Source organism: Lathamus discolor, chromosome 3 (genome assembly GCF_037157495.1).
Source record: "Lathamus discolor isolate bLatDis1 chromosome 3, bLatDis1.hap1, whole genome shotgun sequence".
In the NCBI taxonomy this organism is placed as follows: Eukaryota; Metazoa; Chordata; class Aves; order Psittaciformes; family Psittacidae; genus Lathamus; species Lathamus discolor.
In genome coordinates this window covers 51,556,655-51,579,805 of record NC_088886.1, presented here as the reverse complement: position 1 = coordinate 51,579,805, position 23,151 = coordinate 51,556,655, and the positions used below count along the sequence as shown (strand labels likewise).

The window sequence follows — 23,151 nt, the reverse complement described above, 5'->3', positions numbered from 1 at the left end:
TTTCGGTGTCCTTATATAAACCTCTTAAAATGATCTAATGCTATTTCACAAAGTGCAATTTTTAGTAATGGAAAGACAATACGTCAGTGTTTCCCAAGCTGCCTTGCCCCCCGCCCCCTCCCAAGTGAACTCTGCTCCTCACACTGCTCCTCCCCAGTTATCCCATTGCTCCACGTGCTGCAGTACATACTGCAGATGCCGTGTGCTTTCAGTCAAGATCATGCTGTTTAATGTTCCTTATTGCTAAGTACACCAGCAGAAGTGGTGAGGAAGCGGTGCTGCGAGATACCTTTAACTGCCTTGTCTGTCCTAAGTAGCCGCAAGCTTTTCCAGGGAGGCCTTTTACTACCTGTAAACTGAAAATGGATCCGTTTGTCAGTAGTAAACGGAGTACGTCATCTGTTTCTGTGAGCATCCTCCTGCCTGTGTGGGGATGTGTGGCAGCAATGAAACAAGGTAAAAAGAAAAAGTGTAGTCAAGATTTTCAGACTCATCTGTTCCTCAAATTACATCATTTGCTCTGGCATTAGCTGCTGTCTGAGAAGTGCCTTAGTTTCTCAGCAGGCTCTGCATCTTCTTCCCCTTTACTGAACAAGAAGTTGTGAAGTTGCAGTTTGTTCATGTTCTCTGGTACTCAGACTAGCAATAGGCTCCCAGGTTCAGCCTTTTGCCCATCATCGCCCAGACCCATATTGTCTGCACTGGGGATGGGCTGCTTGCTGTGGAGCCATGGGTGTCTTCCATTCAGGCTGCAAAGAAGGAAAAGTGTTTAACACAATCCTCACTAAGTTGTGTAAATGGTAAATTTCTTCCCTTAAAAAATAAACCCACTATCCCTGCATCAGCTGTGGCTCCTGGTTTGGATTCAGCTCCTAGGTGCTGTATTTTGTCAGTTTGTTACCGAATTTCTATTCCTTGAATAGGTCTTTGCAGACATGACTGTAGGCCTTTATAATCATGTCTTTTGATCAGCAGAACAGATTGAGCTCTGTGAATGCTACTTTGATTGAGGTTTTGGAAATGATGCTTTCCTCTTGGTGGCTCCTCTCCAAGCCCTTCGTGACTGTTGGATGTTCTCCATGTGGTGGATGTGGTGTACTGGAGAGCAGCTGTGGCAGTGTGTGAGCCAGGATGGTGGATCTCTGTCTCTACAGAGTGTTCCCCTGCTTGTCTCTCTTTGGTCAACAGGGTCATGGTTAGAGCCCACATGCAGACGATGATGCTCTGTGGTGGCTGAGTTTACAAAACTGAACAGATGGCCCATCCTCTGGCTGTGGCCTGAAGTCCTCATGCCAGCTCCTCAGCCTTCATGGTGCCCATATGGCAGTGTGGGCTGGTCACTTGTCCCTCGAGTGCTGTCCTCCCTGCCTGTGACCTGGTTTGCTTGTAGTTTAATGTTTCTTTGGTTGCTGACCATTGACTGTGTACCTTGTGTGGAACTGGAGAAACTGCATCGATAGGTTTCTGTTTGAAACATGCCTATTCAGCAATGATTTACATTCTCATTGTGTGAAAACATTCTATTTGCATACCAGCAGCAGTGTCCACTTGTGCACATCTTAAGCTGGTGCATCACTGCTATTGCTGCTATTGACTGGAGTTATCCTTTCATCCAAAGCTGTATAAGCCTAGATGAGACTGACTTTCTGTAAACACATGCTGATTGCTATGTTTTTATCCTTTAATTTCTTACTACTCCTGTAGTCATTCTGCAGATTTTTCTGGCATGCCCATTAGGCTGTGAAAGACTATGAACACTACAGGACTTCTCCTTAGGTGGAAAGCATCCTGACCTGCTGTTCTATAAGTGCTGTTTAATAACTGCTGTTCAATGTCCTCCTGTGTTACAGCTGGGACGAAAATTACTCTCCATAATACAAGTTGAATACTTAACTGGCTTTTTCGCCTATGCAAAGCAGAAATATTTATTCAGCACTTTTACCTTTTTGGTGTGAATATGGTAATTTTCACCCTTTTCATGTACTAATGAATTGGCACCACTGTTGCTATTTCTGGTTTTCCCAAGGTAGGGAAGTAAAGAAAAAAGCCCTCATGAATCTTGGTTCTATCCAGAGATTTTTGTTACATTCTCTTGCTTTTATAAGTCCTCTTAATTTCTGATATATTGTGCTCAAACTTACTTGTTACAATTGTTTTGGCTTTTATATCTGATTTAATTTCCCCTCTATACCAATTAACTTAGCCGTTATCTTTGATCCTTAATCTAGTACAGCGTTCTTTCCCACATGTAAGAGTGAGCTTTCTGGACATTTAATGACATTTTCTTAAAGCTGCTCCTGGGCATCACTTATTTTTAGCAGGCAAATTAGCTGCTTAATGATTTGATTCAGCTATTCCAGCTTTGTGAAAATAAAGCTTTTGAAAATTATTAATCCTGTGTTCGTTATGTAACTGCTTTTACTTATTAGGGGCATCCATTTTGTCTATGAAATCTGTCACTTGTTTGGTGCATTTTAGCTTCACCACTTTATCTGTAACTGAAGGCGCATGGAGTGTTATCTGTATTCTGAACAAGTCGTTATGCCTTTATAAATTAACATCTGCTAACCATGCATTAGGTTTTTCAGGAGCATCATCTTTCTGATCATTGTAACAAGTGGTTTCTGAAGAAGCAGCTGTATTTCTTCCTTTAGAAACAAGTGAGTACTGAAAAGACTTCGTGTATTCCAGTGCATTGGAGATTTGATTCTTACCTCGCCCTCTTTGGCAGATGAATGTGGCACAGGCCAAACAAAATATCATATTCCTTCTGCTCTGACCTTGCAGGCTGTATTTGTTTCTGCAGAGTCACTTCAATGTTGTGTAATTAGAGTTATAACTTTCTTTCACCAGCCGGAACAGGTAGAAAGACAGGATTTCTATCTTTCCCCTTGAGCACTTACCACTTGTAGGGCATCAAAAGCATTCAGCAGTATTTAGTGTTGTTCTTAAAATTTGTCTCTAACATCTACAAAGAATATAGCAGTCATTATTTTCCCAGATTTCTACTTTGTTGCTTGACCCACAGATCTGTAAGCATGTGCGATGTGAAGTTACACCAGATAGCAGATGATCCTTTCTATTGAAGAAGTTAAAAACTTGCTGGTTTTTAAGCTAAATAATATAACTAAAAAAATATATGCTTGTCTCTGGTTTTCCTAAGTGATTGCGAGGAATGACTGAGGAACTCTTGAGCAACTTCCTTACATGAGATGCATAACTTTAAGGGCATCCTTTTCTCCAGGATGCTTGCAGGAGATGCACTAATGGCTCAGTGCCAATCAAAGGTGGCTGTTCCACAGACTAGGTGCTCACAGCAATTTCCCTCATGCTTGCCACATGGTGCAGGTATCACTTTACTGCTCCCAGACTGGATGACATGGCACATCTACAGCTGAGCCCTGTCCGTAGGGCTGGAACTTGCTTGGCTGGGACTGTAGTACTTGAGGGGGCTCAGCCACCCTATGCAGCAGTGACACCTTCTCCAGTGGGGGCAGGAGCCCCCAGCAGCCAAAACCAAGAACAGCAGCCAAGGAAATACACAGTCCAGCTCTTCAGTAGTAGGAATGCATTAAGTGGTTTTCAATTAACTTTCACGACTGACTGCTGCTCTAGCCCCAAGCTCACCTTTTGCTTGCAGTAGGTCCTGCAGCTGCTCACAGGCTCTGGCATCACCTTTGTCTGGGAGTGCTGCAGCTGTAAGCTGTTAGGCTACTTCCACACCTCTGATGTGTTGGTAGCACCTGGTGAGGTAATAGTTTCCATTTAGCTACAATTTAGTATATTTCCGTATTTCCCATTATTTCTGTATGGCAGTGAAGTTCTGTAGTATGGTGTGGAGAAAGGAAAAGTCATTAGGCTGACTATAAAGTAATACTGGAGTCTGCTGTATCATCAGCTCTTGGCTGTTACTCCAGCAGACATGCTCTCTATTCCCACATGAGTCTGGAAGTGGACTGTTGTTTTGCAAGTGAGTGTTGCCTTGCATCTGTCAGTTGTGCCACTGCTGTTTGCTCTGTGCAGTGGTGAGCTTGGGCCAGGCAGGTATCGCTCCAAACATGAGACCTGTTGGAAAGGTTGTGGTATCACTGTGTCCCCCAAAGTGGTGCCTCATGTACAAGAGGACAGAGCTCAGATGCTCTGATTCATAACCCCTTGGGAGCATCGCTGCTGCTCTGCGAAGAGCACTGTCTTGGATGCAGTGAAACATGAGCATGTGCTTGCTGCCTCAGGTTCAGAAGGCCTAATTGGAATTAGGAAATGTTAGGGCATCAAATTAAATTAGCCCAGTGCAGTGTAGGTGGGAAGAGTTCGTACTGGATTTACTGCCCCTTCAGAGTAGCTCTTATTAAATAATACCTTAAGTGAAACCCTAATTTCTAAGGTATATTTAAAAGCCTGCAGAGAGAGATTTCCTTCCCAAGGTAACTGCAAAGCAGTAAGATACTGAAGCGGCGCACCTTGCTAAAGGTGCACGGTTGGGTTAGGAGTCTGACATCTAGAGTGTCTTTCTACCAGAAGAGCTTTAGTTAAATAGAATCTTTAGACAGTTACTCTTTGCTTAGCTGTTATTTTGTGGTCCTTTATTTTCCCCCCTATCTCTGTGTGTTACAAGTTTCCCTTTGTTTAAATCCACTGGTATCTTATGTGTGTACAAGTGAAAGATAATTATACAACAGCAAAATGCAGAGTAACTGAGTTGCAAACATGTCAAAGAAATGGATTTCTTTTGAAAACATAACACACCCCCCATTTGACTCACTTCTTAGCTGAGCACAGTATGTAGCTCTATTGAAAGAATATGGTCTCGGGATATGTAAACGTGTGTAGCAGCTTGTTAGTCAGGGAAAAGAGCAAAACAACCAACCACCTTGCATCTGTTAGTACTCTTAAAATGCTTTTCTTCCAGGCATGCTGACATTTCTGTTTCTGCATTTGTTGTATAAAATATAAAGGGACATTTGGATGGAGGTGATTCTCGTTTTGGTTGGGTCAGGATTTCATCCTCTGCCACCTGCCTAGAACAGGCTCAGGTCCTGTGTTCAGGTCTAGCCCTCCTAATTCCGACCTGCAACTAAATGCTCTCCTGGCAGATCTCTGTGAAGTTGTGTTGATGATGCTTGTGGGTGACCAAAGCAACAGCATCCTCTGAGAATTGAAACCACCATGACCTGAACTTAGAATAAGCACCTAAGCAACTCCTGGTCTGAAAAAAAAAAAAAAGTATTTTAATATAAGCTTTGGTTTTAAAATAGATGAGTTTTCATCCATTGAGTATTAAAAGGATGTGCGTTGCTGTGCTGTGTCTTTGTAAAAGGTTTTAAATTCTATATCCTTGTGCTTATGTTGCAGAAACGGTTTGGAGGATTTGTGTAAATGTCAATGCACTGAAACCTGTGTAGACTTCAAGGTAATTAAATGCCTTGAAGCACCGAGGGAGGCCTTAAAGGAGTTCCTTACTTCATTAATATTTGTTGCACAGATTTGTTTGTATATAAGAGTTTGGATGTGTGCTGGTTTTGTCTGGGTGAAATATCACCCTGTGAAGGGCAGGTGGCTGTTGTCTTTTTCCAAGCATTTAGGTGTCTGTCATAAAGAAGAAATTCACAATTTTTCAGGACTTTTGGTGGTGCATTCCAAGCTGGTGCTTGGTCACAGAGTGGATGGGTGCCTCTCACCGCACTTCTGGCAACAGGGTTTTGGGGTGGCTTTGAGGGGGAGGTGTTTGTGCTCCCACATCAGGGCTGAGGGCATGGTTCTGCATCTGCTGGGTCAATGCCCCCTTTTGGTCAGTACAATTCACTGTTGTCACCTAGGAGGCTTTTGTCAGCTTGAATTCAAGGAACAGTAGCCAGAGATGGATAATGGCTTATGCTTACTGCATGATTTTCTTTAAAGTTGAAGAATTTATTAGACCCTATCAATATAGTATTAAATGGCTAAAGGCTATTTTCAGGTTCAAATGCTCCACCTAGCAGTGTGATGGCCAATTTAATCAAATAGATGACTCTGCTTATTTGTATCTAGATGTATTTTTTAACTACTTAAAACTGTTGGTGTGTCTTCAAGGATTTAATTCCATGTTGTGTATATCAGCAAACTTCTGTAATCCTACTGGGGTTTCTTACTTGGCAGTGGGAAGCTTACTGGAACTAGTTGGGAGATGGAAAATGGTCAGAATTTGCATTTTCTGCTATCAGTATTGTTGTATATGTCTAGATGCTTCAGGGCACTCTCACAGGATGTGTTAGCATAGCTAGAATAAGACAGACAGGTCAACTTCTCTGAGAGCATGAATGAAACCTATTATTAGAGGGGAAAAAATGCTGGGTTAGTATAACCTCTGCCCGTGGGGCCCTGATTGTAAAATAACACGGGAGCAACCGGATGTTCCTCAGTGAAAGGCCAGTTATTGAGTGAATTCAATGGGAAGGAAAATATTCTTTGCTGCCTGTAATGATGGTCATTGCTCCTTGAACTGGGTTGTATCCAGGCAGCTCTGGGCAAGTGCCCACTGGGGCAATTGCTTCTCCTTCATCCTTGGTATGTGGCAATGGGGCCCTCGTGATGACCACTGGAGCTTGTCTGTAGCTCCTCACCAGACAGATTTAGATGGACCAGATCTTTCTGGTGATTATTCTTGGCCATTTGTGCAGGTTGGCTCCCACACACCTTCGAGAGGTGATGGGAAGGGTTCAGAGCTGGATGATGATGATGGTTCCCTGCTGGGATGGAGCTGGGTGGGAGATGGTTTTCCACAGTATTAGGTTAGTTTAATATAAGATTAAAGCTTTCAAATCCCCTTTCAAAAAGGAGACTGACATGCTTTTCAGAATTAGAAATTACAAAATGTAGAGTCCTCTGGCACAATGACATGTGCACACAGCAAGATCAGAAGGCAGCAGCAGGCATACCAGCAGATTGACAACTGCGAGGAACTGAACAAAATCCATTTTACTATAAAACAAATGCTCATGGAGGTTTTTTTCCAGATTTTTTTTTAATATATATATATTTTGGTTGATAAAACTAAGATTTGGTGGAGGGAGAAGGAAATAAGTTGCTGAACTGCAAACTCAAGTGAAAATTCAGACCAGATCAAGCTTGACTGGGTGCTAGGGAAGCAGAGAGTGCTCATGTGATTTACCACCATGTTCAAATTCTAAGCATTTTTTTCAAGAAGTCACAAAACCCCAAATATCCTGGTTGAGGTATAATTATTTTTCACTTCTTTAGCATAGATTTCCCTTTGAAAAGAGTCCCCTACCTTAAAATAAGGAGAGTATTATCCTTGCCAAAGATCTTTCAGCCTCTTTAGAATAGGGCATTTAGATTACTGGGGACAAAGTGAGTATCTTGAATGCTCTGTGTCAAGGCACGAACAAACGGCACAGAAACAGTAGTACAGTACAGAGTGAAACCTGACAACTTGGTGTTAAAGGAAAGGAATGCTACTGTATGGTTTGATTGTGATCAACTTATCTTCAAGCGGGTTTATTAGCAATTTAATGGAATATTGGTTATTCAAGAGCCATAATAGCCCTGGTTGAAATGTCCCTTCTGCGCGGTTTTCCCATACCCTGTGGAATGAGCAGAATGTGACAGTCAAGCTTTCAGCAGGCTTCATGAATTTTAAATACTTTTCAGCTGTGAAATGGGGCACATGGCGTGTGGTCAAGGGTGGACAAGGAGCTGGCAGCCGCTGGGGGTATTATGGGATATTGAGTGTCTGGGAGATAATGAATGCTTGGCTTATCCAGGTGCATTCTTGGCCTGCTGTGCATGTCCAGGCAGAATGGAATATATTTCTCTGTCCAGCACTTAACAATTGATCATTTTGTAATTGTAAGCAGAAAGTATTTAGAACATTACTTTCTCAGCATGCCTGCGTGCGACTTAAATTTCATGTCGTCGTCTTTATCCGGCAAAATCTCCACTGTTCTTCTGTAACGATGCATTCATGCTGCTTAAACTTTTCCATTAACCTGATTTTATGCTTAGTGGATCTTAGTGAGCATTCTTTTCTACTTTCAATCTCCATCTTTTTAAGCATCCCTTTTTCTTCTGTGATGTTTTTTATACCGAGTTGAAATGATTTCCACTTGCTGTGGGTTGAAATTTCAGCCCAACTTTTTGTAGCAAGTGAACAGGTTGCTGGCTCCTGTTTTGTGGGAAACAGCATCCCTATAGTTTAAAGGCTAAGTGTTGGAAGAGAAGAAGGGGAAACCCAGGCACGGTTTATTGCTGGTGAGCCATGTAAAGTTATTCTCATGTGCTTTGGTTCTGTCTAGCTGTTAGAACACAGTATGCTCCAAGGACATGCAGATTAATTGTGACTTTTTTTAACTGCATGTACCTGGAGGAGGAGATGACCTCCTGAGACCTGCCAGGCTCCTGCAGGGCAGAAAAGCTTTTCTGGGACAAACTCTGGGCACCCAATGCCACTTTCTGCTCCTCCTCTATGTGCCAGTCCCTCTCTGTGCTGCCTCTGGTTAGATCTTCCCATACTTCCCCTTCTCCATTAATATGCAGTGTTGCTGTCCATGCCATGATCTTGGATCATTCTTGGGGCAGTGGACATTTGGCATTAAGTGCATCAGTTCTAAGCACACACGTTGCAACCGCTTCAATAGTAGGGCAGTGAGTGGATTTGGATCCGTAACTAGCAGTGTGTGGGCAATAACAGGTGGGGTAATTATCCATGTGTCGCTTTCTGAACACCATGGTTCATAAACTACCTGAACTTTGCCAAAAGTAGTGCCTGCTTGGTGCAAGCTTTATCTAAGGATGAAACTGTCTCAGAGTTGCAACCTGAAAGTGTAGGTGTGGGATCTGTGTATCAGGAGCAACTAACAAGTTATCTTCAGCTTGAAAATATGGCTTGGGAGAGCCTCACTGTTGCTTCGAAGCCCTCCTGTGGCCTCCTTTGATAAAAAATGGTTGAGGATGAGCCATGCTGCATGTGCACTGGATGGCACATCTGTCTGAGCAGATTGGAAAGAGCACCACATCTGCCAGTGGAGTGTGGTGCTGGCTGTGTGCTGCTACTCTGACACAGCCACCGAGGCACTACAAGTCTGATTTATGCTATGGAGCAACTGCCCCACCAGTTGGCTGAGGACCTGGCCTTGGAGCTCTGTGTTGGCAGAGAGTGGCAGGGTAGGATCAACTGAAAGTCCCAGAAAGGGTTTTCTAGATGTTCTAACAGTTTTCTATATGTTGTGATGCACAGCTTAGTCTGAAGTCATGCTCAGATCACTCTGAACTGAGCAGTATGTATGCAATCTGGGTGCCTTGGGAGCAGCATATCCACCAATATCCAGGTGCACAAAACTGAGCAGCTGGCCATTCTTTTCAGGGCCAGGCTGCTACCAGTCTTCACCTTCTCCCCCCTTCCTGGAACAGGTGGTGGGATGAACACAAAGGCCCTGTGTGGCTGGAAAGGGGGATCTATTGCCAAAGCAAATCATGGTCTGTCTGCTGCAGGGGTGGGAATGCAGGAACGGAGTGTCCTTCCCAGGCTGTGCTGGTGGTTGTTTGTAAGACAGAGCTGACCTTACTTGTCTTGCACTTAACACACTCCTACAGTGTGATCTGCTTTGAACAGCAGTGCTGGAGCATCTTGTTCTTCCACCATTTTCCTGCTGACCTCTTCAAAACCAGGGCCCTTTCTGGTATCAACACCAGGAGCCAGAGCTGAAAACTCTGCCATAACCCACATCCCACAAATTTCTGAGATCAATATACACTAGGGTGTGTATCTGACCTACTTAAAGCAAGAAAATAACTAGTAGTGGGTTTTTCTTCTCAGAACTGTTACAGTGCTGCTTTATTTTCATTGAAGCCTCTGCAAGCCCAGAAGGGCAATGCTTATCGTCAAGAGGAGACAGATTTTTCTCATCCCCAAATGGAGCACATTCAGACAAGAACCTGGATCATGACCAACACTGGTATCTGGTTTTGCAAAACTTGAAGTCTACCCTTTCCTGGCTCCAGATTTGTCCATCTCTATTTATAGCCTTCACTCAGAGCCTTGCTGAAAAATGCATTATATATTGACAGTGGCACTTTGTGAACTCGAAGCTAATGGCTCCAGAAATAGTCACCTCAGAGATATCATAGTCTTAACTTCTGCATATATTAAGTCTGCCCACTCCTGGCACCTCAGGGGAAAAGCTGCCCTGCTTTTGGCAGGGGTGAGCCTGTGGTTCATAAAAATCATTTTCTTGTTTCCTTGTTTCCACTGTCTTTTGAAAAGATAATTTCATTCTTACTGTCAATAACATAAATCCCATAACAAGGTTAGCACACAGAAGGCCAGTAAATAATTTAGGAAGCAGCCTCTGTTTAGAGTGCATCAAATACTAATATAGAGAAGGAAAAACTCCCGCACATCAGTTACAGTAATTGGTGGAATGCACCAGTCTGGAGGGTAATGAGCTCCATTTTTAAAGCATGAGGAAATTAGATTCTTATAAATGTCAAACGTAGTTATTGTCCTCTTTCCTTGAAACAGAGCTGAGCTGGCTGGAGCCCATTGTCTCTCAATCAGCTTTGCTATGGATTAGACACATCCCGTCTCACACCAGGAATGTGCTTATTAGAAAAAATATCAGTACACAAAGCATACAAGCTTTAACACTCAACTGCTGTACTAATGGGTACATGTACAATAAACCCCAATATCGTGTTACAAACCTTAAGCTGACCTGAGATAATACGATACAGAAATCTTAAAAGGATACTGATGAGTGTTTTCTTTGTGTGCTACAATGGTGACTACCTGGGATTTTAGTTTTCAAATAAAGGAGATAAAGCGAGGGAAGGTGACTTTTCCTCTTGGCTGCTTATGAAAAAAAGCAAGCAGTAAGTCTTCTTCGTAGTGAATATGCTTGTGATCAGGTCATATCCAAATGCTTTGTCTGTTTTACTGGTGTCTCCTGGGTAACTGTGGCTTCATAGAGGATTTTTCTCCATCTACCTTTTTTCATTTCTGTCCTGGGGAAGAAAAAAAGGAAAGAGGTGGTTATTTGTTCATACATCAAAGCTTGCACTGTGAATTGGTCTTTCTTTCATTATAGAATTTCATCAGACTGTCCTTCAGAAAAAGAGATTGTTTGGGGAGGATTATGTGAGGAGGAGAAAGGGCTTTATAAAAATCAAATGCTGTTGCTGCATCCTTATTTTTAACTTCTTGCTTGAGGATAACGATCACTTCTTACTCCCTGGCTAAAGATTCTATCTTGTCTTCCCTCTGGGGTAGGAGCTCTGTTGGAAAATGGCTCAGTCCTTCTGATGTGAGAAGGCTTAAGGAGAGAGCCAAGCTCTCTATTTCCTTTTGCAATAAGATACAGACTCAAGCTATTTGTGTGGACTTTACCATACACTAACCCAAACTCTGAATGACTCAGCACACTGTGTCCAAGGTGGTCATCTGTCAGACATGTACCGCAGATGTGCTGCGTTGGAGACCCTGCTCAGGACTGCTGCAGGATGTCTTCAAAGATGATGCGGTGGGGGCAATGCAAGACTGCTATCCCCATGCTGGAAACTCGGCTATATGCAAAAGCAGATGGACTGCTCATTTCTGGTTTTGTTGAATCATGGATTTACAAGTTGGGTTTTTTTCTAGTTGCCTTTTAATAGCATCAAGTCTTCCCTCTGCTCATCTCCATTTCAGTTTGTGGTCCATTTTTCATTTCTGCTTCTGCTGAATAAAGTTTCTGATGTTGCCTACAGAAACCAAACAGTAACTTGGGACTTCTATTTTACACAAGCAGAGGATATTGAAAGATATTCCTAGCGTATGTCACTAGACGTGTGAACAGCACTTTCCAATTAAAACTCTAGGAATTTCTACTGGCTGCTTAAAACCCCTGCAAAACATTGAACTGTAGACTTGAATCCATTAACACCCACCATGGAAAAAAGATGCAGCTATTTATATGGCAGTCATTTTATTTACTTAAATTTGGTTTCATAAGCTAAAATGAACTCAACTGTTGGGGGGAAAACATCTTGAGCATCTTATATCTTCAAAGCTTGGAACAGTCACAAAGCAAATTAAACTAGTTTTCTGTGGACAACTTTTAGTTCTGATAACTTTCCTTAATGTCTGTGCTACAGCTGCATCAAGCCCTGTAAATTAAATAAAGAAACAATTTGAGGCATCTCTGCCATAGCATGGTGGTTAAATGGTACTCAACAGCTGGTGATTAAAACATCCATATGACTTGAATCACAAATCCAAAGTCAGCATTTACCTTCCACTATTCTCATTAGTTAGGCACTTTGCTTAATTGGTACTCTAGTGCAAGTGTTATTAATTGACCATTCTGGCCTGCGGATGTAAAGTGCTGCTGCTTCCCTGCCTGTGTCTCCTGGGAAGCTCCGCAGTGCCTTTCCTGGCTGTGTTGGAGTTGCTTCTGGAACAGTGCAAGCATTTTGCATGGTTGCAATGCTAAGTTAAAAAGTTGGTTTTCCACCTGCTAGAGGGATCCTGCACCCATGTTGGTGACTGATGCTTGTTTGCTCTGGTCATGGGCAGATCTACCTTTGGGCTTTTGTAACCCTAACCTCTCACACATAGCTGAGATGCTGCTTTTCTCCTCACGGTAACTTGCTGCCTTCTGACTGTTAAGTTTATTAGGCCATTAACAGACACAGATTTTCCAGCCAGAGTGTCTATCTTGCTTGCAGTGCTTGTTGCACAGCTCCTGGGCCCATTAGGTCTGTAAACAGCCTTGCAGCACGTCTTCCCTGCAGGCTTCCTAGGTTTTACACCTCTTTACTGCCTCAGATGTTCTTCTGTGGTCCAAAGAAGCTTTTGCTTTTGACTCTCCCCACAGAAAGCAAGAGGGGTACTCCTCCGTAGCATCAGCAGCAATGTTGTTGCTCCTAGCTGGTGTGAATTTCACACTGGGGAGGAAGACAGAAGCAGCATGGGGATTGGGTGCTCAGCAAGGGCAGCCACTGGCTTGGCTTCCTCTTCAAGCCCAAACCAATTCTGCTGGCAGCATCTGATCAGCAGCACATCTCCTGAAAGGGCTTTCTTGGTGTTTTGGTTTTGGAACCTGCTGGAGGGGGGTGAATTAACTGGAGATAGGTGACCACACAAGAGGCTGGGTGTTACTGTTTTCTCCTGTGGTTTGGCCTTCTGCCTTATATATACTCATCGGATAAGTTATTTATTTATTCCAATTGTTTGTGGCTGGTGTACTCCTGTATCGGGGTGTCCCAGTCATGAGTTTGCTTGCATGTTTCATGTCAGCACAAAACAGCGAGTCTGTGTGTTCTTGGGTTGGGAATCTTATATAAAGCCTTAATGTTATTTCTCAATATTAAGCAATTGTTTTCTTCTTTGGGGTCTTATGGCTCTTAAGCACGTAGCACCTGGACAGTGAAAACCACTGGGCTTCACAGGCAAAAGAAAGCTTTGTGCTATCAGTATATGGATGCTATAAAATGTTGCTGTATTTGTACAAGTCAGTTCTCCAATATTAATTCAGCTGTTTCCTATCTATTTTTAAAATTCTACGTGGGTCTAGTCTTCCCTATAATCCTAATTTTAAAGAACACTGGAGAAGGAGCAACAAGATTAAGAAAGATGAAGCGTTACCATTGAGCCTGGAGACTCCTGAGTGCCAGGTTTCAGCCTGAAGTAATCTTAGCATCAAGTGAAAGAGGAGCAAAAAGAAGTATTAATAATTGTAAAGGGCATGCTGCAGGCTCGCTTCAGTCTGTGTGCCAAAGCTTTAGATGGGATTTTGCATGGGGAGGATGAGTCCCTTGGTCTCAGGAAGCTCCTGGATACGGTTCTGCACTGCAGCATTAACCCATCAATGTTCTCTAGGTTGCACAATGACCTGCCTTTGTCCCATTCAACTTTAAACTGAGGCTCCTACTTTAACAGTGTGTCCAAGGCTTTTTCTGTAAAGAGCTGGAGAAAAAGGATGTGATAGAGAGAAACAGAAACCTCCAGAGAGCAGATCAGATGAGCTACCTGGTAACGCATCCAATCCAGACCACGAAGGCCTCCGGAGAGAGTTGGGAAACTGCAATGGGCAGGGACACAAAGGACCCTGCCATCCATCTTGCTGACTTAAAGGACTCTAATTCTTATTAATGATATGTATTTCTGGTATTGTTTTTAAGTTTTTCAATGATACAATATATCTAAACTTTTTTTAAACAGGTTGAATCCATGAAGAGAGCACTAGAAAGTCTCAACCTCAATATGGTAGAGATGGTGGATGAAAATGCTACCTTGGATGGTGGAGATGTCTTATTTACAGGTATAGTGGTAGTGACTTTGCTGCTTACCTATTCCAACTGCCTTGAAGACAGTGTTCTCTGTTGTCTGCATCATAAAATGTCGTTTGTGTGGTTTGTTAAACCAGTTGTTTACTACATGTCACGAAGGCAGCAGAGATGAATTTTCAATGCAACCCTCAATGTCCTACCTAATGCCTGAATAAATGAAGTAGCAGTACACACAGTACAAAGAGCAGCACTGCGCATACAAATTTTACTTTAGCTTGTAAAGTACCTATAAGAAAAATGCTTTCAGTAGTCAACTGACTGTAGTTGTTTCATATTCCTTATTACAAGCAGCCAAGTTCACCAGGCTCATTTTCAGGGCTTGTAGAAGCTTGGTGCAGACAATTGTCACTAGGTAAATGAATCAAATGTGAAAAATGCATTTTCAGTTTCTGGAGAAAGTGGTAGAGTTGCCTGCCAGATGTCATTTGCTAGACAACTCATATGCGTGGTTGCCTTCAAAGATGAAGATACTGCCTGTGTTTTTTGTGTCATTAAACCCATTAGGCATTTTCTCACATCAGCTGCACACACACGCTTGCTCCCCACCTGTGCTGAATGAGCCTGTTCATTTTGATCAGCATCACAGTAGACTAGCTGCTTATCTTAGTTAACCAAGGGGAAAGAAGGGTCTCAAAAGAAGCAGACCGGGAAGGGAGGCCTTTCTAAAACAGTGCAGATCCAGCACTGATTTTCTTTGGAGCTGGAGGATGCTGGTGGCTGCAGAGCTGCCTTTGAGACCAGAGGAAATCTCAGAGGGAGAGAGAAATGGTCAATCAGTGCTGTACTAATCCAGCCCAGCTGTTCTCTTTCCTGACTCAATGACTGTTGCAGAGCTTTAGAAGAGGAAGCTATTTATGCTTCTAGTGAAATGTGTCTTCTGGAAAAAGATAATTGCTTTAAATTATCAGCTCAGAATTGCAGGTTGCATTCTTCTACGCTGAATTTTCAGTTTTGCTACTCAACTTGAGAAGAGAAAGATGGAAAATGACAATCCATGAAAGATTGCTTCAGAATGTCTCTAAAGCTGGACTGTTTTTAAAGCATGTGTGCTCTGATGCAGGGGCTGATGTGTTTTTTTTGGGGGGTGGCTTTAAAAAAATGCTGTAATTGTTTTACCCTGCATTTTTTTATTCCAGGCAGAGAATTTTTTGTGGGTCTTTCCAGGCGGACAAATCAACGTGGTGCAGAAATTCTGGCTGACACATTTAAGGTTTGTAGATTCATTCATGCCAGGGGAAATAGAAGCTATCATCCACTGAACAAATGTAAATTTATACTGGCCAAGATGTTTATCAGACTCAAGTGCTTCATTTAGGACTTACAGAAAAGTACAGGTTACTGAGAAGGTCTGAGCCTCCCGTAAAGTGAGAGATGCTGAAGTTGTGTATGAAGGGTGAGATTACCACTTAAAAGTAACTTGGATAGTGGGGGCCGTTATCAACATTCATGTTCTTAGTGTTCTCATATATTGCCAACGAGTTCTTATTGCTGATCCCTGGACAGGTTTTACATAGGTACTGTTTAATTATGCTTTTTAATGTATTCCTTTACAGTTGCAACAACAGTAATCTTTTAAACACGTTCTGGGTTTTACTCCATTGCACCAGACAAGGCAAGCTGGTCCAGAGGGGTATCTCTCACTTAAATAGTTGACACTGCCCTGGGATACGTGGCTATTGTCAATTTGCAGAGAGTAAAATTAATCCTGGAATATCTCAATATAATGATGGGCCTAGGACAATTTAAAAACATGTATAGCAACCATTCTTTGCTTCCATACAGGATTATGCTGTCTCCACAGTCCCTGTTCATGATTCTTTGCATCTGAAGAGCTTTTGCAGCATGGCTGGACCAAACTTGATTGCTATTGGATCAAGTGAAGCTGCACAGAAAGCCCTTAAGGTACGGAATATCAGAACAACAAACTAGTTGGGTTCTTTTCTTTTTAATCTCAGCCCAAGAATACTGAATTTTAAAATAGATGTAGATCAGTGAAAAAGGAAATCAGTACATCCCAGGGACTCTCATGTGCAAACCGTAAAGAACGTTTATATCAGGCAAGAGAACAGTGATGTTAATTTAGCTTTAGCTATCGTCAGGAAATAAAGGGGTTGTACAGGTTATTACTTACAGCTCTGCTGACTAAAAAGGTAATAATTTGGTGATAGGAGGGAGGAAGGAAATATCAGAGTGGTGTTGATATTTACTTCAGATGTTGCCATGTGGCTTTTAAAATTGCCAGAGGGGAAGTAAAAGTTTTAGCATGAAGAAGGAGGGAGAAGGGTCTGATCCCTGTTGCGAAGATGACTTCTGAATGCATTTTGCAGTGTAGACTTCCTGGAAAAAAATCAGGAAGTAACTCCAGCCGCAGGGACCAGCATCCAAGACTCCCCATCCCTCCTTCCTCCATCACCTGGCTGCAAAGTTAGGTTCCTTCCTGGTTGTGCATTTTCTTCTCTGGTCCCAAGAGGGTCTCAGAACAGCATGGCTTCAACAGAAAGAAGTGTAGTCTTATCACAGCCTGACCAATAATTTGAGTCTCTGAATGTTTTCTTCTAGAGTGGGAGGTGTGGGTTTGAACTGTGACACTCAGAGAACTCATGAATCTGGGTCTCTCTTAGCAGGCTTGGAAACCAATAATCCATTGTGTGGCAGGTCAACGCTGTACTAACACCACCATCCCCAGTGGGAAATGTTTATTGCTGCTGTGGTTTGCCCTGGGCTCAGTGGCTTTCCTGCCTGCTGGGTGTGTTCTGAGCAAATCGACCAAATTAAGCTTTTTTAGAGATGTGGGCACAGAGACACGTGAAGCCGTGAATCTCATTAGGCATATAGGCAATGAGACAGCTCACCTGAGAGATCAGCATCTCTGCTCCTGCATGATAGTGCAGACGCAGGCACTGATGCTTTGCAGCAGAAACTTTGGCTGGAGCACCAAACCAGCAAAGTGCAACTGAGATTTACCTGAAGTGAAGCTAGAGAGAATTTGTCCCTCTTGGTACATTAGGACCTACCATCCTGCCCACTTCGATTGGAGATGCAGGTAAGCCAGAGCATGTCTGAAAGTATTACTGCTGCCTTACGCATTTTTCTCAGGACTTGCCTTGAAAAGTTAAACCAAAATTTACTTTAAGGTGGTGGCAGCAAGTCCTAAATTTTCAGCTTATGATTATGCTGATTCTTTTGCCAAAAAAGAACCTAAGTGCAGGCTTTGCTCTTTGGCTGTGCAGAGGCCTCCATGACACAACATGATTGGTAACTCATGAAGGAAGCCAGCTTTGCGTCCCTTATAATAAATGAGGAGTGGTGGAGATAGCTCTGCTGTGCTAGTGAGAAAGCCTCTGAAATCCGCTCAGTTTAAATGCAGCTTATGCAACCCGACTTGCATCTCTTGCCCTGATTCTAAAGTGTGAATTTAGAGCAGCACCGCTATCAGTGCCCAGGGCTACTGAACTGAATTTGTGCCAGGCAGAGCATTTACAGGAGAAATAATATGTAACTCTGAAAGCAACATACCTGGCTCCCAAATTACTTAGGAGCCCATCCGGCATGTCTTGTGCATCTCCTCAGCTTCAGTAAGCTAGTGATATTTATTACTATGAAACATCCTTAAATATTTGCAAGATGGAGGCCCAGGAGACTTCTTGTCCTTACTGCCATGCTGTGATAATTCATTGCACATTTGCTTTTCAGAGCTTGCACATTTTCCTCATGGGTATAATCCTAGGACTTTTCATTTCCCAGCAGCATCATTTTTACTATTAGAGCTCAGCAGCAAAGTTGGTTTTTTTATTTCTTTTATCTATTTTTTTTTTAATCTGATGACAGTTTATTATTTAAAATGGATCAGTCCCCAGCTATGATAAACCCAACATTTCAAATCTCCATCTCCCCTGCTGGAGATGGGTTGAATTATGGAGGCCAGGAAAGGAAAGTGTATTCCTGGCTGGCTTAGACTTGCAGCCTGTCAGCAATAAACGGTAAATCAGGATAGCAGCCTGATTGTTCTGCCTGAGCTCTTAAACAAGAGGATGGTCCTTTGACTTCCCAGTTTGGAGTGGCTTCAAGTTTGCTCATTCATTTGAGCAAGCCATCAAAGTTACTCTCTTATTAGAAATCATTATGTGAAGCTCTGGGAGCACATTCCCAGCTTATCACCCATGTCGTCTTCCCTAAGAAATGACAAATAGTTTTGGTTGTAGAAGTCTGATGTTCCTGATGCTGTTCAATTGATTTAGTCTAGGACGGAAAGTGCCCTGCATCTTTCTCTGTGAAGTATGCACAATCCCAAATATTCAGTCTCAGACTCTAAACGTGTTGTGAGCAGCAGCCTGATGAACTTTGCAGATATCCAGACAGCCCTACACTTGTACAGAATGTTTATAAACATGAGCAAAATTCAAGTACTGGTTGCTCAGAGCTGCAATTTGAACTTGAGCCAGGACTAATCTGAGAACTCATCAGTTTGATTAAAGCCTTTTGCACAGTTCTTCTCACTGTTGCAGTGCATCAATTCAGCTATCATAGCCAAAAATGTATTTTGAATAAGCTGATTAAATGTTGGTGGTAACTAAGTCTCAAGTAAACACCAGCATTAGTCAAGGTACAGTAAAAAGCAGATACATTTTTAAAAGAAGATGGTAATGAGCAAGATAACCTAGCAGCCTTTGATTGTTGATGGACATCTTTTAAAAAGAGATTAACTATGTCAGTTTTCAGTGTGTTTCTCTGCATCAGACATTCAGCAGCATGTTTACATGTGTGCGTTGGTCATGTTTGCTCACACCACTTGAGGTTAAGGACCACACCATTTGAGGTCACGCCAGTTGAGGTTAGGGATTCTGGCCTGGAACAGCAGTGTTGTGTCACAGCATATGTCCTTCTCCTAGTGAGCTAGCAGGTTACATCAGGCAACCATGACCCAGTCAGAGCCACATATGAAGCAACACAGAGTGTGTTTCTTGCTCTGTGTATTGGATCCAATTGGATCCACTCTCATTTGGGGGAGCCTCTAGCTGTTCCTCCAGTCTAAGTCTCTTCAGAGAAATTATTGGAAAACAAATAGGTAGAGCATCCATCTTGGAAACGATGGAGTTGGCGGTGCTGCTGATCAGGAGCATTCTCTAACATCTGAATTGTTGCTTTATGACCTCAGTGATTTCTTTGTATTTGTTCCTTTGCCTCTGAAGAAAAAAATGTCAGTTGGTAATCAGCTTCTTGCAGTCCTGTGGGAATGCAATTGCAGGAGGATCTCTGGGAGATTCTGATACTCAGAATTAAAAGCTGCTCCCTGCATTTTAGTGGGGCAGCTGAGCTATAGCAGTGCTGTCAGCTGTTCCTCTCTTTACTCATTGTAGTCTGTGTGGCAGTACGGTCCCCTGACCTTCCACTGGGTCATTTGTCTGGCACGGCCCAGCATGTCACTCCTTTATTGTGATAGCTTGTTATTTTAAACCTCTCCTTTGTTGTTGCTATTTTTCATGTCTGGAAATGCAGTCATACAAGCAAGATGATTAAGCTGTCTTTAACTATCTCTGGTTGAGTTGTTTTCATTCCATAGAGTGTCTTGTTAGGCAGCAAGTGAACTGCTACATCATGCTATGCTAACATTTCTTATTTAAAATAGGATTTATCTTCCTACTAACAGTCTTGTTTGAAAGAGAAATTTTCCTTCATTGTCCTTACTGGTGCAACTCGTGTCCTCACTATACTTTAAAAATAGAAAGAGAAATGGCATCTGGTGCTCACATATGGCAGAGTGCAATTGATCATGAGTTTAGTGCAGTGTGTGTAATGTAAAGGACTGCGAGTGAGCTAGGAAATGAGTGCACAGAGTTTAGGATTATAGAGCACATGCTAGAAGCAGATAATAAATCAGAAGTGACATGTTAACTGCGAAATCCTCTTCAGGCTCTGGCAAGTATAGGATATTTATTTGGGCTGCAGCTGAAAAGTGGCACTTGAGGAAACTGAGTAAAAGAGAGAGACAAATGAACTGCAGAAAGTGCCAGGGCCTGTAGTGGCTATTACAGCTGAAATTTTAACTTCCCTCTGCTGTTTTCAGCGTACATTTAATTCCTTTTTGTAGTTAAACCTGTTCATAATTCCATATGCGCAGTTCCATAGTTGAACATTAGCCATGGTTGTTGAGCCGGTAAAGCCTAGGATTTTTCTGTTACTCCAGTGAGGCCAGGATTTTCTCCAAGCATGTCAGATTTGGGCTCTGATCTTGCAGTGTTGGAGTCACTGACCTTTACCGTGAGCATGAGCGAGGATGAAGTTGGGTTGGGACAGTGTCGGCCCCTGTGTAGGATGGTGATGGGGCAGCACTGCAGGAGAACACTCTGCACGGCTCTTACCACAATGAAGGACGCAGCCCTGGGGTCTTGCTGTGACAACAGAAGAGCAGGAACTGGCCCGGGATGTAATCCAGTTCAGATTCCATCAGCAAAGGCAAGTGCTAGACAAGACGACAATGGGAACTGTGACACAGAATCTGTTGCTGTACTCCCTCTATACTAAATCCTGAAAAGCTGTATTTCTGTCCTTTGGTGTCTGTGTTGGTTGTACAGAGCACAGATCCCCTCTACTTTCTGTGACAAGTGAAGATTTGGACAGAAGCAGATGATGGTGGACACCATCCTTGGTTTGTGCAGCTTTGTCTATGTTCAAACCATTCTATGTCACCCTTTGGATAACTTGATAACAATCCCAAAGGATCTGAGGGCTACACAGGTTCCCAGCTTTGGCAAACTCAACTATTCCGTTGCAAGCAGTATATATTGTATTTGTAGCGAGTGGCTACTAACGAAGTTGTGTTCCCACCCATTAGGAAATTATGTTGTCCTTTGGATAGGCTCTAATGTTGGACACTTTCCAAAGCATTAACAACAGGGTCTTTCCATGGGACTGGTAGAGAAAGCCTTGGTGTGAGCCCATTGCTCTGAGGTAATGCCAGATGCCTGGTGTTTGCTGATGGATCTCAGAAAGGAGCAGAGGACCTGGAAGGAAAGTAGGAAATCCAGCATGGTGCCTAGAAGTGAGGGCTGCAACGAGGAGAGTACTCATCCCACCATACGGCCTGAGCTTAATCCCTGTGGCCAGCTGTGTCTGCGGTATTCCCTCTGGGATCTGGGATAATGGAGTCGCATTTGAAATATCAGGGGTTTCAGAAGAACGCATGCTGATTGCAGAGGCAGCTTGGCTGTGGCGGATGTCAGGGCTGAGTTCCATTGCCATGCAAGTTCAAGGCAGAGCAGATAATGCAGCTAAGCTTGTAACCACTTTTGTCCTTCAGAGTAGTGGTGACATCTGCACTTCCGAACTTGTCCTTGGTAACCCAGGCTCTGACCTCATTAGTCAACGGGATTTCATTGTGGACAGGAGTGTATTGGAATATGTGCAGTAGTGCAGTACCATGACTTCAGTGAATACACCCACCCCCTCCATCCGCTTTTGATAAAAGTTTGGACTGCCTTGTTCTTAACTCTCCCATTCAATATCTTCTGTTGGGAGTGGAGCTGTTCATTCATCCCCTAAATTATTCCCTAAAGGATGCTATTGCAAATGGAGCTGTTCTGACAGAGGTCAGGGGAGGTTTATCGAAACCACATCATAAGGATAAAATAGAAAGGAGTCTCTTTTGCGCAACTAGACCCTTGGTCTGTATCCAAAGCTCTGATCAGAGCAGTGCTTTTAAAGAGTTGGGTGCTAGGAGTTGTTCTAGCATTGGCAGTTGTCCCCATTTCTGTGATTAAATGCCTTTTGTTCTTGTTCCATTTTGTATGACTGAAATCTCTGCAGTGTGCCAGCTTTAAAAAGCCGAGTACTGTTCCCCTGCATGACAGCAGGGTTATAGTGCCTGCATAAAGCTGAGGGGTTCCCAGATTTGCCACAGAAGTGCCTCCAGAAGGGGCACTGAAGGGAAAACTTCAACTATCTGGTGTTCTTAGAAAGCAGCCTGTACCTCCAGGCAGCATGGAAAGGCTCAGCTAAATCTGCTCTTCCTATTGCCTGTGTAGTGTCTGTCTTCTAGTAATGCACAAGTTTACATGAAAACATTATCTCTTCTTCCTTAAAAATTCATCATTTGTGCCTCTGCTTATTCCCCGCATGAAGTCATAATCCTCTGTTTATGATATCACAATGGGTTGCTGTGGAAATGATTACTAATACTAATAACTGAAAGTGGATGACATCAGGTAGGGAATTAGCAGCAAGTGCAGATGAATGATGACTTTCCTGTAATGCAGCAACAAAGAGGAGGTAGTGAAATCCAGAGAACAATTGACAACTTGCCCCCAAATTTAAAAAAATGTGAATTTGCTGCTCTCAGCATTGCAATAGGAAAATATAGAAATTCTGTGCATTTTCCTTTTAGCTCCTTCTGGTTTTCCATTACTTGATTAATCAGCAGTGTACAGCATCTCAGAGGACACAGGTCTTCACTGAGTACCAGACGACCTGCTACTTTAAAAAGGCAACTAGTTGTGGTTTTCTTTTAATTAGTTCTTTTGATTAAAAGTCAGATGTTATAATAAACACACCATGAGTGTCAGCGCTGTTCAGTTGTATATATGCAGAAAAAGTTAGTCTTTTGGAAGATACAGAATCAAAAATATATATAGAAGAGAGGCTGTTGGATTAATCTATTTTGGTTTATTTTCCTTTTCAAAGGGCAAGGAAAGCGTCCCTTTCAATACATATTTGTCGTCACCAGTAAGGCTGTCAGCCACAGGAGCTGGGTCAGAGGCTGACTGAGAAGATGTCATTTGACTTGCGTAAATGGGGACTCATGTTTCTATTCCTTTGCTGCTTTATTTTCCTGTG

The 23,151-nt window shown here is 42.8% G+C and overlaps 1 protein-coding gene across 1 annotated transcript in view; it reads left to right on the top strand.

Moving 5' to 3' along the window:
• The window catches only part of DDAH1 (dimethylarginine dimethylaminohydrolase 1), a 56,279-nt gene that overhangs the window by 21,618 nt on the left and 11,510 nt on the right, over positions 1-23,151 (top strand). Inside the window, exons 2-4 of the mRNA XM_065675204.1 lie at positions 14,195-14,294; positions 15,459-15,532; positions 16,105-16,224. Coding sequence (XP_065531276.1) covers positions 14,195-14,294; positions 15,459-15,532; positions 16,105-16,224 — 294 coding nt within the window. The remainder of the gene's footprint in view (positions 1-14,194; positions 14,295-15,458; positions 15,533-16,104; positions 16,225-23,151) is intronic.